The 18,774-nt window shown below is 30.2% G+C and overlaps 1 protein-coding gene and 1 long non-coding RNA gene across 4 annotated transcripts; one reads left to right on the forward strand and one right to left on the reverse strand.

Annotated features, from left to right (window-relative positions):
• Nucleotides 1–1,762: 1,762 nt before the first annotated feature.
• LOC131675609 (uncharacterized) lies at nucleotides 1,763–2,573 on the reverse strand. The gene is made up of 3 exons (XR_009303089.1): nucleotides 2,352–2,573; nucleotides 2,164–2,228; nucleotides 1,763–2,077 (listed from the first exon to the last, which is right to left on the reverse strand). It is a non-coding gene; the product is annotated as an uncharacterized LOC131675609 (long non-coding RNA).
• A 12,643-nt stretch (nucleotides 2,574–15,216) lies between these two features.
• Nucleotides 15,217–18,041, forward strand: LOC131675606 (uncharacterized). 3 transcript variants are annotated; one of them, XM_058954642.1, is made up of 5 exons: nucleotides 15,217–15,498; nucleotides 15,626–15,742; nucleotides 15,836–15,924; nucleotides 17,415–17,623; nucleotides 17,950–18,041. In XM_058954642.1, the coding sequence occupies exons 1-4, from the start codon at nucleotides 15,327–15,329 to the stop codon at nucleotides 17,427–17,429; spliced, it is 393 nt and encodes a 130-aa protein (XP_058810625.1). In that variant the 5' UTR covers nucleotides 15,217–15,326; the 3' UTR covers nucleotides 17,430–17,623; nucleotides 17,950–18,041. The 3 variants fall into 3 exon arrangements, with proteins under 3 accessions (XP_058810625.1, XP_058810623.1, XP_058810624.1); XM_058954640.1 differs by having other exon boundaries at nucleotides 17,446–17,623; XM_058954641.1 differs by lacking the exon at nucleotides 17,950–18,041 and having other exon boundaries at nucleotides 17,446–17,682.
• Nucleotides 18,042–18,774: the final 733 nt, after the last annotated feature.

Here is an 18,774-nt window from a genome sequence, read left to right on the forward strand (position 1 = left end):
GACAAGATAAATCTTTATTAGGCCAAAAAATATTTGTAGTAGTTCTTAGAGGTATAAAAAATAAATGGAAACAAGTGATTGCTTGTCACGTAACTCGCAAGGAATCAATTGATCCACTTCAAGTAAAAAATATTATTTTAGATTGCATTTCCAGTGTAGAAAAAATTGGACTTTGCGTTCTTTTACTATCATCAGATTTAGATGGAAGAAATAGGTCTCTTTGGTCATCTTTCAACATAAATGCAACAAAATTTGGCAAGCGGATAAACTCATTTTTTTATAATGGACATGAGATTTATGTATCACCAGATGTTTGCCATCTCTTAAAAAATTTAAAATCTGTTATGTTAAGACAGTTAGTGTACCTGCCCGCTGAATTTGTGGAAATGGAAAATTTGCCAACAAATGTTGTTGATGGTAAATACATAGTCCAATTGTGGAATTATGAAATATCAAATGTTGGAGCATAACGGTTGTTACATCATCTTAAAAGACAGGACATTGAACCATCCAATTTTGACAAAATGAATGTCGGTGCAGCGGTTCGATTTTTTTCATCTAAAACTGCAAGTGCTCTGCAAACTGCAGTCGAATTGGAAATTCTACCCAAAGAAGCCTTAACAACAGCAAAGTTTATTTTAATAATAGAAAACTGGTTCTCTATTACAGCATCTAAACTGCGAAAAACTTCTATCACTGCAAGAAATTGTGATCAAAAATATATATTCTTACATTCAGTTATAGATCTTTTTCAAAACAGCGTATTTCGTGAAGGATGGAAGCCACTGAACTATGGATTCGTTCTTGCCACTTTATCATTCTGTGATATTGCTGAGTATTTGTTTGCAAATGGATATGACTTTCTATGCGGAAATCGTTTTACTCAAGATGGAACTGAAACTGATTAGAAGAAAAGAAGGTAAAATGCCCACTGCATTAGCATGTTTACGAGCGATAAAAGGAATTACAGTATCACAGTTTGTATCTGATTGCAAACGAACAAGTTACATGAATGATTCAGATCAATTTTTACTTGATTTTTGTGCGAGCAAAAAAAAAGCTCTTGACGAATCAGTATCAGTTGAAAATAAAACTGTTGAACCTCCACCAAAAAAGCAAAAAACAAGTGATACTCAGTTTTGTGTGCAAACATTTTCGTTTGATGACTTTAGTAATTTGATCTCTAATTATGACACAAATAGTATATTTTATTTAGCTGGCAGTACAACCAATGCTGTTGTAAAACACGTTTGTAAAGAGTGTGTGCAATTTTTGACAACTTTAAATTTGCCAAAAATTAGTTTTATAGATAAAGCAAAGTATTATACTAAAAAATTAAACAAAGGTGGTTTAAAGGAACCGTGTGCTCAAACCTATAGTTTAATTTTACACTGTGAGCATTACTTCAATTTATACCAAGATATGATAACAAGAAATGGAAATTGTGATTTAATGAAAGTATTGCTAGAAAAAGTTAATATTAATTTTCCAAAATGTTGCTGTGTTAAGTATAAAATAATCAAACACTCTTTTAATGTGCGTTCTTACTGCGTAAAAAATTTTTATGAGAACTACAAAAGTCGTACCACTGTGTATGGATCTTCCACTGTAAAGTAATATTAAGTTATTTAAGTTATGCATTTGATGCATGTGTTAACGTTGAAATATATTGTTATTTTTATATTCATAAATGTATTTTTATGATGTGACAAATAAATTTAAAACAGATTTAATTATAAAATAATACAAATTTATTTCATTTCCAATGTACAATTCTGACAATTTATTTACTGGTTCACATGATTATTATTTCACATAATCTTTTACCAAAAAATATGGTACTGGTATATACAAATTATTTTGTTCTGAAGATATGTACAATTTTAACCACGCTTCCTTTATTATTTCATAGTTAGCGAATCTTGCAGTTCTTTAAATATTCTGAAGCTGCTGGATAAGTTTTATGTTCTCTCAAAATTGCATGTATTCTCTGTATTTGATCCTTCAAAGAGCGATTTTCAGCAAGCAAAGACATAATGGTCTCCTCGTCAACAGATTTTTCATTACTTTTATGCTTCTGAAAAATAAATGATTATTATTATTTATATTTACAACCATTTTACACATTTATTTTCAAAGCATAAGTATTTAAAAACACATTACCATTGTAGTTGTAGCAGCAAATGATCTTTTGTCGTTACTTTCCTTTTTTTTGGCATGTTTATCATCTATTAAAAAAAAAGTATTTATTAAGCTTACATTCGTAATACATTATTTATTACATTAATATATATCTCTAAAAAACTACAATGACTTTTATAAATAAGTAATAATGTTAAAACATTACTCACCAAATTATTACTGGAATTTTTTGGATAGAGAGGTTATACGTATTTATAATTCAATCACTGAGTGGTATTTTTCAGTTAAATCTTTCTTTCAATATTATCAGTTGAAACTTTAACTATTTAAATTTATTATCAGACAATGTTTTAAATAAAATTCAATACAATTATAAACAAAAGTTTCAATCTTGTTGACCGTAAACAAACGTGTTTACTATACTGGCTACTACTAGCATCTGCTCCTTGTGGCACGAAGATGGCGGATGAGAATACTCATACCTATAGTGCCTTAGTTTATCTCGAAAAAAAGAGCTCCCTAGAGCTGACTTCAGTTTGTACACTGAAAGAGCTCTTTCCGATTCCACTCGTTCCACGGTTCCGTTCAGTTTTGAATTGAGAAAAAAAAGATTGTCATGCACTTGCATGTACAAAGTATTAAATTACAATTATTTTCTAATTTTTTTTTGTATATCTTAATTTTTGTATTAATAATTTTATTTACTTTATTTGGATTATTGTTTATATTTTTGTTTTATAAATTACTGAATTGTGTAATGCAGAAAATTTATTACTAGTTATTATTATTGTTATTATAAAAATGTTCTAATTAAAAAAATAAAATGATACTATCAGTTATTATATTTTGTTATAGATTATCTAGAAGAAATTATGATAGGAGTAGTATAATTATAATTTATATAATAATTTATAATAAATACACATTTTTCTTACGTTATTTATTCAACATTGATCAAATTATATATATATTCTGATAACAATTCCTAAATACTGCTATAAAAAATAATAATATATATATATATATAATTTATCGAATAACTTAATCTTATTGTATTTAACCGAATATCGAAAATTATGAAAAATACACATAGCTAAATTGCTTAGATGTTTAAATTTATATTTATTATTTGCTTAATTGTTTAAATATACAATATGCAAGTCGGTCCAGACGATCTCCTTGCAATGAATGCAATAAAAATACATTTTCAATTATTAGCAGATCAAATTGCATAAAACTAAAGAAATAGTTGATTCAACAGGTTTCCATACTTTTTTTTGAAGAAATATTCGTTTTACAATTATCCTAGAATAAACAGCTGTTGACAGTCTAATAGTCGGCCCAGATGATCTCCGTGCAAAGAGTGCATGAAAAATACATTTTCAATTGTTAGCAGATCATAAATGTTTTATAAAACTACGGAAATAGTCCATTAAACAGTTTTCCATACCTTTTTCAGAAGAAATACTCATTTTACAATTTACGCCAGAATAATCAGCTGTTGACAGTCTAATAGTCGGCCCAGATGATCTCCGTGCAAAGAGTGCATGAAAAATACATTTTCAATTGTTAGCAGATCATAAATGTTTTATAAAACTATGGAAATAGTCCATTAAACAGTTTTCCATACCTTTTTCAGAAGAAATACTCATTTTACAATTTACGCCAGAATAAACAGCTGTTGACAGTCTAATAGTCGGCCCAGATGATCTCCGTGCAAAGAGTGCATGAAAAATACATTTTCAATTGTTAGCAGATCATAAATGTTTTATAAAACTATGGAAATAGTCCATTAAACAGTTTTCCATACCTTTTTCAGAAGAAATACTCATTTTACAATTTACGCCAGAATAAACAGCTGTTGACAGTCTAATAGTCGGCCCAGATGATCTCCGTGCAAAGAGTGCATGAAAAATACATTTGCAATTGTTAGCAGATCATAAATGTTTTATAAAACTACGGAAATAGTCCATTAAACAGTTTTCCATACCTTTTTCAGAAGAAATACTCATTTTACAATTTACGCCAGAATAAACAGCTGTTGACAGTCTAATAGTCGGCCCAGATGATCTCCGTGCAAAGAGTGCATGAAAAATACATTTTCAATTGTTAGCAGATCATAAATGTTTTATAAAACTACGGAAATAGTCCATTAAACAGTTTTCCATACCTTTTTCAAAAGAAATACTCATTTTACAATTTACGCCAGAATAAACAGCGATTGATACTCCAATACTTTGTCCAGACGATCTCCGTGCAATGAGTACATAACAAATAAATATGTCAACTTTAGCAGATCATAAATGTTTTATAAAAGGTTACAGCCGGTAGGGTCAAGACGTTCATCGTATTATTTCGTATTGAAGCCAATAAATTTTTAGAAATGATTTATATACAGACGGAAGAGTTATTTGGCATCACTTTTGTTAATAATTAATTATAATTAACTCATTATGAATTATGTTATGTTGACATTTATTAAAAGTAGAAATAAAATTGCGGACTGGAAAACTGATGATCATAAATGAATGAAAATGTAGTATTTCTGCAGTTACACAATTGTAAATTATATTTATATTCATTATACAACATTATTTATATAATTACAGGTGATGAAAACTAACCTTGATAACAGAAAATCTGTATTTTTAATTCTTTTTACCCCTTCGAAACCAGAACATTTACCTGGAAAATAACATAAGTTAAACTCATTTCAATTATAAATAATTTTTAGATTACTTCAAACAAATACACTACTATTTCAACTAATTCTTAATTTATCTATTTCTTACCACCTTCTGTCCATAATCTTATCTACGTTGAACCACAAAGCTTGGATCTCAGGTTAATTTTCAGGGAGGCTCTCTTTTCTCAGGTTATAGACTATATACTACTATCAATCTCCATATGATATATTAATTTTATTCTACTTATATATATAATTTCTTTTCATTATCTTTTCATTATTTTGATATATGAAATTTATTTATGTTTATCTACCATGGTACAGGTAACAGAACCACAAGGTGAAAACAATTAGAACCGTACACCGCGAGAAATTATAAATATATATACGAGGAGTCAGTTATAGTGTGATTTTAAATATGTAGAAATATGATTTATTAAAAAAAATATTATTAATAGATATTAATATTTTAATAAAATGTTTTTAATTAATTTGATTAGAAAAAATGGATCAGTTATTAATTATTTAATAATACTTTACGTTTACTCCGTAATACTTTTTATATTATTATTAAAAGGAACCTTCAAGCTAGTTTCGATTAATTTAGTATTGTTACCGGTCGTTTATCAGATATTAAATATTAAATAATTTCAAGTGTATTTAGAAAACTTTTAAATTTGTATGTTACGAGTAACTCTCAAGATCGTTTTAATTAGTTTATTATTAATAATAGATGATTTTTGTATTTGGAAGTAATTAAAGTGTGAGGGATTTAATGGAACGGCAATGCGAAGCTGCAAATCCACGCGCTCAAGTAACTGCTGTCACGTAAGATGAACGTTCAACCAACACATTTTGAATGAATATCTTGATCTTCTCTCTTCATAAATATTTCTATCACAGAATGTGTGTCTCATTCATAGTCCAATTTTATTCACCTGCGATTTTCCGCACGAGCCTACATGCGCGGCAATGTAAAACTCCAATCTCACTTGGAAGCTCGATAAACTGCTACCAGGCAAGATTCTTATGCAACAAACGGATTTTATCTTTGTAGCCTTGAATATCTTAATCGTCTCTCTTCCGTCATGTCTCTCATTCTCAGTGTCTCCCAGTCTCTGTTAAATCTGCTTACCCACGGACTCTCAGTACGAGCTTACATGCACGGCAATGTGAAACTCCAATCTCACTGGAAAGCTCAAGAAACTGCTATCACACACAAGATTCTTATGCAACAAACGGATTCTTTCTTTGTAGCCTTGAATATCTCAATCGTCTCTCTTCTTCGATGTCGCTAATTCCCTGTTTTTCTCAATTTTTGTCCACTCTGACTCACCTGCGATTTTCCGCACGAGCTCACACGCACTGCAATGTGATACTTCAAAAGTCTGCTGAATGTTCGCCTAACTGCTATTACGCAAGATTCTTCTTATCAATCGGATTCTTTCTTTGAAGCCTTGAATATCTTAATCTTTTCTCTACTTCTATGTCTCTAGTGCACTGTCATACCCAATCTCCGTGTAATTTGACTCACCTGCAATTTTTCGAACAAGCTTACACGCACAGCAATATAAACTTGGCGTACTATAAGAAACTTATTTCTTTCATAGTATAATGTGCAGTTATATTTTCTTCTTTTGTTTACTTCTTGCTGGAAAATCTTTGCTTACAGGTGCATATGACCTTTTATTAGCTTGCTTATTTAATCTGCTCATTATTCCATTGCAATCTTTATCACTAACTTCTTCTGTAGTCATTTGTCGCGCTACTTCCATTTTTTTAATTTCAATTTGTTTTATTCGATGACAGAACGGGCATATAATTTTATAATCCGATTTTTCAGGAATAAATTTACAATTTGGTGAGTGCATAGGTCTGTTACAAACCATGCAGTACTCTTTTAGCCTCATTGTTCTTTTACTAATGCAATTCGTACAAGTCTCCTTCATATTATCTGCTTTTTCTATCAGAATTTTGGCTACTGTATTTCTGTATTCCATTGGTTTAAAGTTCATATCAAATTGTTCTTCTTTCCCCATGCAATCCATTAAATACATAAGGAATACGCCACAATTGAAAGAATCCGTTTGTAATACTCTAGGCACCGTTGATTTCTTATACTTCCAATTAATAGATTTTAAATTAGTTTCCGACTCATTCAAGGGATTTTTTAAATATTTCTTAAAATTTATCTCACAAACTTTAGAACGGCTGTGTTTCCCTCCAATCTCCATGAAGTAAGGATCTATATGTGTAAGTGTTCCTTTATCAACATTTACAATAAATAAACACCAATGAGCCGTACTACAATAAGGCATAAGTATCTTTCCTTTGAAATTGTATTTCAAATGAAACATAAACCAATTACCACCGGGAATGAGAAAAGACTCTGTAACGGGATCTAAATTATTAAGAATTGAACATGTTTGATCAGTGGGAATGAAAATTGTATTTGGCCATACTTTTTCACATACAGTTCCGTATGCGTTTATAACTGAGCCTTCAATGTAGAGATCGACTGCATTTTCGGCACTTTGGCGCAATGATCTAAATTCTTCCGTAAATAATGGGAAAGAAAAGTTATCGGGGTAGATACTTGGCTCTTGAATCAATCCGGTGTTTTTATTTACAAATATCCTATGCTCTCTGATTGGATGAAGACTATTTCTCTTGTATTTTCCTACAACTGCCTGTCCTTCGTATTCTATATAATAATTATAATCAGCTATTAATCCATTCGCTAATATTTGTTTTCGCAGTTGTAGTATCCAATCTTGAACCTCAGAGCATTTGGATTTTTCTATTGATGCAGATTTTTCAACATTTGCATGATCGATTTCTCTATCAATTTCTAGTTCCTTCTCGTCATATTTTTCTTCCTCTCCGTCTTTTGTCTGGCTAGTCAAGTAAATTTCTTCGTCTTTTAATGTTTCTACATATTCCTGTGAAGATTTAATTTCTGGGTGTATGTAGTAAACATTATTATTTTCTGAAATATACGAGTCATTGCTTATTTCCTTACACAGTACAATATCTTCATCCGCTTTATTTGAAGCTAAATACAATTCATCCGGTATTTCTACATTAGCAGCTACAGAACATACACTTATTTGATCAGAACTAATCTCTTCATTACCGCAATAATCATCGCAACGTTCACGTAACTGACTTGATTCGGAGAAATCTTCCTGTGTTGAAACCTCTTCACAATTGTACTTTTTATCACTCAACACACAAATTTTTGCTTCATCAACTACGTGTATACTTCGTGGTTTCGTCTTTCTGTGATCGTCGTCAAAAGAAATTTCTTTGTATTTTTTCTTAAAGCTTTCTTCTGCCTCTCTATATTCCACTAATTGCTCTTCCGTAACTGTCAAAACATTTTGAAATTTGAAGTTCTCTACGTCGAAACCTTTCTTCTTTGCTGCTGTACTTTTATCTCTTAACATTCCTTTCTTCATTTTGGCAAGCATATTGTCATTTACTTTAAAATTGAAGATTCCTCCGTGATCTTTTACATATTAGCAAGTATATAAAACATCACGAATAGTATCGACGTTCAAGCAACTGCGTTGTTTATTTTGAATCAACGACTTTTTACTAAAAAGTCGTTCTGACGATGCATTTGATCTCGGTATACTCAAAACTGAAAGAGCATACTGAGATAAATGTCGAAATAAATAATTCTCATTCTCGCAATAATGCAAAAGCAGAAACCAAAATGAATCTTGGAATTGATCTGATTTAGCATTTTCTAATTTATCTATTATTCGTTCATCAAAGTTATGATTAACTAAAAGGGTCCATTCACTATTAATTAATTCTCTATCACCTTGAATTCATGGGTAAGCATCAAAGACTTTTATCAAGCTGGGATATTCGTGATGAAATGCATGGCTCAAAGCATTTTCAGGATTAAAATAAAAAGTATCATCGTTCAACGGACATCTATCGTGTATTTGAGAGCAGCATTTTATTAAAAATTGACGACAAGCTGTGCGAAAATCTTCTTCAAAAGATTCTTTAGTATCATAATGCTCTTGGATACATTCTGATGTTAACTTGTCAATATGATTAGCAGTCTCTTTACCTATATAAATATTTGATAAATCTAAAAATTTGGACTCCTCTTGCGGATTTATCTCATTTATATCGGTATTTTCGATATAATCGTTGTCCATATACATTTTTAAAAGGTCAATGTATAAATTTCCCATTCTGGTATTCAATTTAGGAACATCTGGGGTTTCACGCTGTAGATATTCATTTATTACAGAAAATCGAGATGAAACTGATTCTAAGAAATAATGGTAACAATGCATCAAAGGGTCTCGCAAATCTTCAAGAATCGTGCTTGCAGATATTTTCTCATTTCCATCAGTTTCCCTTTTTTTTTCATTCTTTGAAACTTGGCTCTCAAAAAATAAAACCAATTGCGGCCATCTACGCAACAAACGCAGTATTGCTTGATACAAAGAAAGCCAGCGTACGTATACTACAAGGACGAACAATTTGCAAATTGTTGAATCCTAATTCATTTTGCAAAGAAGACCAAATAAACGATCGCAAAGAGCTGTTACCGATATAATTATGAATAGAACTGCTTAATCTTCGTATTTCTTCAGGGAAAACTTCCATAACTCGAGAAGTTATTAAACTTTTGACATGACACTGACATTTTACTACTGAGCAATTTATAAAAGTTTTTCCAATTATAGCTTGTACGCCACCTTCTTCTCCCATCATAAGATTACATGTATCAGAACAAAAACTGATGACATGATCTCGCTGTTTCATATTGAAACTCGCAATAACTCCATTAGCCAAGTGTTTAGCAGTACCTCGGCAATCTGGACTGCCTTCATGAACTGGAATCAGATCCCATACTACATCTTGTACTATTTGCAGCTCAGGATCAGCATAGCGTACTAATATACAAAGAAAAGACTGTTCATTTATGTCTGTTGATTCATCAATCATAACTGAAAAGTCTGTCTCTTCTAATATCCTACCCAATCGTTCCTTATATTCCGGAGCAATAACTTTCTTCATAATTGCAGGAATAGTTTTTCTATCCAAACACATTTTGTTAAAAGTATCCGTGTTAAGCGATGTTTGCTTCAAAAACTTAGTCAATTTCTCTCCGAATATAAACGAAAGATCACTATCGGCTACTAACGCTGTTATCTGAAGTTGTAAAGTTGCCACTTCTGGATCAAATAGTACTGTTTCCGGAAGTTTATTGGTGTTAACCTGGTGTTTTAGCGTTTTAAAATGTCTTTCTATGACTTGCGAAGTATCGAATAGAGAGCTTTCGCAAGCTTTACACCACACCTGACCGTTCATTTGATTTTCTTTTGTGATGTATTGTTCCTTTTCTTTTCTAAAATTTCCAAGTAATTGATTAATGCCGGCTTTCATCGCCTCTTGCATTTTCATTATCTTGGACAATTCTTCATCATCATTATCTCCAGACGGGACTTCAGCATCAACAATCTTATCAGTTGAATCCATATTATTCTTCTTTGAGTTTACACATTGCTCGGTTGTTCCATTGTTTACTATTTTATTATTTAATTTTACCTTTTCGGTATTTTTCTTATGCAAGCTAGATTCCGCGTGTCTTTTTAAATTAAAAGGTTTTTGTATCAAAATCACCGAGCAGAAAGAACATTCGCCATAGAGGGACAATTTTTTACTATTATTATTTAAAGTTTTAAGGTTTTTAATATTAGCTATGGACTTGTACCTGTACCACGGATAAAGCGCAGCAAAAGATTGTTTCTTTTCAGTTAACATTTTGTTAAAATCTACTGTAATTTACATAAAAGAATCGAAAAAATATATATGTAATATATCTTAAAACTACCACCACCAAAAAGAAGAATTTAGTTCAATCCCTAAAATAATAAGTAATAAAATATAGCCAAATTCCATCACCAAACAAAATAACAAAGATTAGAGAAAATAGTATCAAAAGTCAAATAAAATATCCATCATTCAACATTCATCTTAAGTAAATGGTGTTTTAATAAAAATAACATTTTTTCAAAATAGAATATCAACATCAATATAGTACTAACAAATGTGAACCATCAATCTGGTTGAACATAATAAAACCGTTTAATTTTCGTTTAAACGTTATTTTTCAAGGGTTCATCTAACAAAAAATGTATATGTAACGAAACATTTTTTGCCACGATATATATATATATACATATATATGCAAAATAACTCTGCTCCACAGAATCGCTCCAAATAAGAATAACGTATACAAGGTTCAATAATCTAACTATGCCTTCCACCGAAAAGTTCTATAGTTTAAATGATGTAATCACGAATGTTGATTGCTACATTATTTAATGTTTAATGTATTATACAGATTTAAATATATAGATCTAACGAAACTAAGTTACCATAATATCAATAATTTATTATAAATTTAGTTCTTCGGTTACTAACTGATAAAATAATTTTGTACTGTTATCGTAGGAACATCCGAAGGAAAATGTTAAGATCCAAATTTGTTTTTATTAAAATGAATAATGTCATTTTCCATGGCAATGAGACAGCTTTTTTAACTTGGAGCGTCGCAATTTTCTAGAACGCTGTCTCATTTGTATTTAGTTTTAGTTGAATAGGTGATATTACCATCTGTTCTTTTAGAAATAAAGGTTTTTTTCTTAATTTGTGTAATTGTCATACGCAAGGGGAAATTTATTCATTACAATTTCATTAAATAATTATTTGTTTCTTGGAACAGGCACCGAATAAATAAGTATACTGTTGGCCTCATGACATAATAATCGATAAGGATCATTAGGAGCATGTAAATTCTTTTCTTAAAATTGGAAAGGCATTCAAAATGAACCGCGAAAAAGCGACTCATAAATAGTTTGGCGCAACGTTTCTAAAAACAAATATGTTTCATCAATGTTACATATCTAAAGTTTCTATACCTTAGCAATAAAATGTTGTTGATTAGTTACGAGTGACAAAAAAAAGATTATATTAAACAATGTAGTCGGCACGGTCAATAGTATAATCGATAAATTAAAATAAAATGCAATATAGAATAAAAAAATTTGAATAAAAGTTTTGTCGTTATTTTGAAAAGTCAAGTTTTCCATTTTTGTAGTAGTTGATGATTAATTAATTGATTAATTAATTAATGTAGTAGTTAATTTTATAGTTAGGTTAGGTGTTTGTGACGATGGCGCAACGCGGTAGTCATTCCTGTGCAACATCATATTATCGTTATTTCTACGACCAGGCACAATGCCATGACCATCCCTGTCCGTAATCGCAATATTGTAGCTATCCATGCCCGTGATCGCAATGCCATGGCTATTCCTGCCGTTGTTCCGCATCAAGGAACGGTCGATGAAGTGCCTATGCAAGCTCCAGCTCATGGGCATGAGATCCCGCTCGACGTCGTAATGCTGCTGCCGTTGATACATGTCAAAATGCAAAAAACGTTATTGCTATGCAAGCTTTTATACGCGGTCGCAATGCCATAGCAGTTTCACTTCAAAATCGCATCGCCGCATGAGCTCATGCTTGCAACCGATCCACGTCGAGACGCAGTAGACGCTGTTGCGGCGCATGCTTCCATCTACGGGTCCAATACAGATGCTCATTAATTTGCAGGCAAGGATATTGCCGCGGTCGATCTACTTTACGAGGAAATTATTTCTCCCTCGTATGAAAGTTTGCGAAACAAGGATATATACTAATTTAATACAACGTATGCAACACAAGAATTTTAGCAGATTCTTTTTTCCGAGCATACATAAAATCGAGCCTCGCAGACATAGCGTGTCGAAAAAAAATTGTGTAGCAGTAGTAAATTAATAGGAAAAACCAAAGTTCAAATACTGATGAAACAACATTTTTAAGAATTTCAAAAAGCTGTTGGGTTAGAATCATGTTTCTTTTTTTCCACCCTTCATTGGAAGTTTGGACGATTAAACGAAATATTACTTTGCGAGCGAATTAAATTATTATTTACGTATTATCAAATAATAATATACTGCGAAAATGAGAATTTGAATGGTTGATAACTATTGGAATATATAGTTAGCAACGAATCTTGCGTTTTGTGAGTGATTTATCACAAAAGCTTTGAACTTGATACAATTATTTAAATTAAACTGTTAATAAACTGACGTATTATGATCTGCAACAACGCATATCAATGTACACAATATATAAGAGATGAATGAAACTAAACATCAAATGAAAGCACGAAAAGCTAAGCGGTAATTAACTTTATTTAAGATATTTATTATAATATCGCTAATGTAACAAATTATCAATTTTGTTACTTTACGTACGTATTGTTAACATGAATTAACGTATCACTATAAAATAATTTGACTTGAAAACTAATTTGATTGAAAACTAACATTGAACGTTGCAAACTTCATAGTCATAAACAATTGAATTTATTACAAGTTTTACAAAAAGCATTATCAGCAATAAAAATATGAATGACAGACATAATTATTTTTATAACCCCTGATTTGATAGCTAATTTGTATAACAAACTTCCTCGTTCCTCTCTTTGAAGCATCGATGTTCGATTGAATGCTACAGTGAGCAAATATAAATCAAATTCAGACGTATTAGCTGAATTCATACTTGTAGAAGCAAATCTGAGAATGAATCCGAAAGTAATTCACATTTAAAGCGTCTGATTCGCGAATGCATTATGAAAATGAAAATTGAAATAATACAAAAACGATTTATTTACCGAAGTTAGTGGTATAGATAGTTCAGTAAAAAAGTGTAAAATTCAATATTTTAGTTTTCGTTGCAAGCACAAGTTGCACTTACTCGTGAATTACTCTGTTTTCAAAGATTGAATTGAATCTAAGATGGAGTTTAGCTAAACATGAATATTACAGTTATTTTTATTGAGACAAAGGGTACATTAGAAAATATTGCTAAGAAAATAGTATACTCAGCGTGGGTGTACTCACCGCAACTAAAGAAAGTATCAACTTCGAAAAGAAATAATTAAACTTCAAATGAAATTTCGTTTGTGAATGTTACTTAAAATGACAATTTGTGACTACTTTCGTATACTTGCCGAAACATATTCAGATAATGGTTTCAGTAAATGGAAAATCAAAATTAATTTATACTTCGATTGCTGATAGCGCTACCATTTTAACACACGATATAGCTTTTATAGAACGTTTATCGGTACCTAAGCTCGAAACGAACATTCATGCCCTTGATGTGAAAGACATCGCAAATAAAAAGAAACAAAAAGACAAACTATACATGTAAAATTCGACAGTTTTCATAACCCTGATTTGACAGCTAATTTGTATAACAAACTTCCTCGTTCCTCTCTTTGAAGCATCGATGTTCGATTGAATGCTACAGTGAGCAAAGATAAATTGAATTCAATAAGACAAGAAAAAAAGCTTACTATTAAAACACCATTTACATTATTGGCTTAATTTTTTAAAATTACTCACCACTGTTAGTTTACCTTAAAGTTGAATAAAAATATAAAAGTCTTAAAGAAGCCTTTATGAACGATAGATCGTTTGCAACCTGAAAAATGCATTGATAATATTTTAATATTTACCAATTAATTACGTATTCGTAAAACGCTTGAAAAAAAATTTATAAATGAATCTTTCTTTGACTCTGCATTAATTGTATATATAATTATAAATATTATTAAAGAAATGTTTATTACTTACGTGTATTGCAATGTACGTATAACTTTTTAAATAAAATCCACACCTATCAAAAAATGGATTTACACAATAATATCAATAATATCAATTTCTGAAATTAATACAATTTTTATGCACAATAAACACTCTTTATAACCGTTAAAAAAACAACTGATACTAATAGAAGCACGATGTTGCTCTCTAGCCGGCACAAAAGAAACAAATTCGCTCGTTCGATCGTCATTCGGCGGGAAGGCTCGGGTTGTTTTGTTTACATTGCGAATTACGGAAGTCGTGTATATCATAATAGAATGGGAGTCTGGTATTTAAATTATTTTTATAATTTCATTTCAATATTTAATGACAAATTAAATAATACTCTGTAAATGCTAGAGAATAATTCATTTTTAATAATTATAAAATCAGAAAAGAGTGAAAACAAGGTTACTAAAAAATAACTTTTTATAATTAATTAGTTTTTATTATTTATTATTTATTACTCTTCAACAATTTTACAATACATTGTATATATAAATAAAATTTTTTTACATGCTAATATGCGAAAAGTATTTTCTTTTAGAATTCATAATTCAGTGGAACCTTGGAACGAACGGAATCGGAAAGAGCTCTTTCAGTGTACAAACTGAAGTCAGCTCTAGGGAGCTCTTTTTTTCGATATAAACCATCGATGCCCAGCCCTGCTAACATCTAACAATTATCAAGCAATAACAAATCCTCGTACCACTAATGAATTAGTGTTGGCATTTTTTTTATTTCTATTAAATTTTTCACATCAAATCATGGATTCTGAAAGTTCTAGTGTGACTCGTGAGACCATCGAGAATAATGAGATGCTCAATTCAACTTCAACAGATTTGAATGATTATTCATCACTTGATACTGATAGTATATTTAGAAGTTTGCGGCAACCTTTTTCTGATGAAAATCAATCCTTGAATAATCTTCCAAATGGTATGAACAATTAATAGATACTTCTCTTGTCATTAAATTTAAATTATCTTTAAATTATGCAGCATATTTTAAATAGTAACAAACTCAATATGTATTTTTATACAATACTCAATTACTTATATTGCAGGTGGATTTTCACAGAAGTCTTCTTCAGCAAACTCTGATATCCCTTCGTTGAGAAATAATAGTTGTACAAGTGAACAGTCAAATTATATTCATGACAATATTCAAGATGATATACAAAGTATAATAATAGAAACACTTTTTAGTCTTGCATGTAAAGTTATTATCTTTATATTTATTAATGGATTCTCAATTTGTGTGTTCAATTTTTCAGATGTCAGTACCGTAACACATATGAATATCGATGCCTATAATGAATCTGATACAATTGTTGCTGATCAAAACTTCATGACTCCCAGCTATGTATGTATATAATTAAAAAAATTGTGTACTGATGCTTTATATGTAGCTATTATCTATAAGTTTCATAAAAATTGTGATATAATTAAGTAAAGCAAATTAATTTATAAATTATATTTGAGTATTGCATACATATTATGTACATCTTTCGTATTTGTTCAATAAATGAAAATATATGATGATTTTAGTAACTAAAGATAGATCCAGTAAATTGATTGAGGGGAAGCTAATTTTTTATAGTGCAATATTTTATTTTCTTTTTTTTTACTTATGAAAAGTACTGATTTGTTTTATGAGTATAAAAATGATATATTTTTTAGAGTAAATATTTTCTCTAGCTGATCAAGTGAGAAGGATTTTACTGATTCTATAATAATTGAATAGAGATATTCTTTAAAAATTTTTATAAATATGAAATTTGTTTCATTTGTCATTTTTTTAAATAAAAATATTGGTCAATCTCATAAATCTTCGCTATATCAACTTATAATCTTTGAACGTTTGATAATTATTTATATCAATCTTTAAAGAATATCTGTATTAAAATCAGTGGAGCAGGATCTTTACTTAAAGCTAAAAAATATATATATATTCACTACAAATAGAAATAAATATTTTATGTGCTGTTTGAAAAATCTTATATACTGTTTACTTAAAAAGGGATGCATGACATGCGCAAATTCTTAATTTTTCCTTTCTTTATGTAGGACATATAGCGTCGAAAAATACTCGTGAATATGGCATAAAATTTCACTGAACATTTTTTTTATGGACTTTTTAATTGTTTTTGGAACGAAATTTTTTCGCAATTTCGCAATATTCGCTGAGTATTATGTTTTTCCGTCGAACTGTGGGACTAAATCCGCGACGTACTTAAGTGGTAATTTCAGCGGTTGTGACATTGAGCTGACGTTTACTTTCGTATTATTATTTTCGACTCGTTCCACTTTATCTGATTAAATATGTAAATTATAAGGTGCTAATTGTTCGGAAATTTCGTTTTTGTTTATTAAGTTTTTCGATATGCTACAAATGCTTTGTTCGTTTAAAATACCGCCGATGTCCGTGTATTCGTTATTGTTAAGTGAAGAATCGTAATTTTGATCGAAAGTAACGTCTAAATCTAACAGTGAATTCGGATATTCAAAGTTTAATGTTGATTTTTGTTGTGAATTTTCTTCTGGAATATGGGTATCCGATATATCAATTAATTTTTTTTCTTGATTTGTTTGTTTATTAGTCTTTTCTAGATCGTCTGAAATTTTTATTTTATTATTTTCGCTGCCTGTTCTAGGGAGAGAACGCGAGAGTTTATTCAATTTTTTAAAAGGATTTATAATAGACATGCTTAGTTCAATTATGCTGATTGTTAATTCTGATTTGGTTTTTACTTAAGGGTGTTGTCTAGTCGGGCACTTTGAAAAAATCGATTTTTTTTATACATTTTTCGAATGTATATGTATGTAAGAATATTGTGTTAAATTTTTATAAAGATCGGAGCAGGATAAGTGTATTTTTTTGAAGCTCTGTGAATTACATCGCTCATCACGATTCCACGCGTGTTCAAGAAGCAAATCGCCACAGCTTGAATACTTCCAAAGAGTCTAGAACAGCGAGAAAAAAGGCTAGATTGGAAGAAAATCAAGCTTTCGATCAATCAGAAGGTACGTCATACGGTGCAGGCATTGCAGATTAAATTTTGGTAAGATATTTTTTATATTTTTTGTTTAAAAAAACTTTAAAAACGCATTTTTCTCAAAACAACGTCTTTTCGGAACTGTAACACTGAACTGTAACTGAAATTTAGACCACATATTCTATACATAATTATCCACAAAGTAGACGACTTACAAGTTATAATTTTGATTTTTACTATTTTTTTTTCCAAAAAATGCCAAAAACCGTTTTTTTCAACTTTTCACATTTTATTAAGTAAAATCCACAAAATTAGCCCAAACTTAATAATTATGGTCCATTTTATAGCTATTATCATACCAAATCTAAAACACTTTGATTTTTTTGTTTCAGATAAGCCGTTGCTGAGAAATCATGTTGCGACTAAGCTGTCTTAAAATTACCGCTCAATATTCAACTACGTATTTCGTACAATAAACTTGAAAAAAATGAATAAAAAAAAATTTTTTTTTGGAATTTAAGATCTAATTTATTATACCTATGTATTTTTATATCCATATCTTTCATAATCTACTCAAAAAAAAATTCCAAAAAATAGCAATTTTTTTACACCGCCGACTAGGCAACACCTTAAAGTCGCGTAAGTTTTTTCGCGTTATTAGAACTAGGCGAATCCTTTTTTTTCATTAAAAATTTGATAAATAGAATTCAGTCCGTCAGCGGTAATTGAATTAATACAATGGAATTGTCGCGCGTAACGAATCAACTGACTAAAAAAATCGCTACGCTCTTTTATATATTGACTTATTAGCCTACATTGATTTGTCGAGTAATCAAGAAGTTAATATGTCAGTGTTACGATTTCTGGGTTGGAATTCTGCTGAGTTCGGTTAGTTTGACAATTTTGTGTTTCGTAAAAGGTGAAATACATTTTAGTGCTTACTTTGCTACTTTGAGCTTGCTTGATTTCCGTTGACCTCAAAATAAGTAGAGTTTACATATCAGGACGTAACACAACTATGAAGGTGGTTAACTTAAGTGCAGATAAATTTAAACTATTTTCAATGTAAAAATGTAGAAACGGCATTGAGTTTAGTATAAAATAAAATACACATAATTATATTGAAACAATAATATTTATTTGTCAAACTACACATATTAATTTCTATTAATCCAACTATTATACAAATTATCTAAACTTAACTATTATATGTTACG

The sequence above is a fragment of the Phymastichus coffea genome, unplaced genomic scaffold (genome assembly GCF_024137745.1).
Source record: "Phymastichus coffea isolate CEN01 unplaced genomic scaffold, Cenicafe_Pcof_1.1 PCOF00027, whole genome shotgun sequence".
NCBI lineage: Eukaryota > Metazoa > Arthropoda > Insecta > Hymenoptera > Eulophidae > Phymastichus > Phymastichus coffea.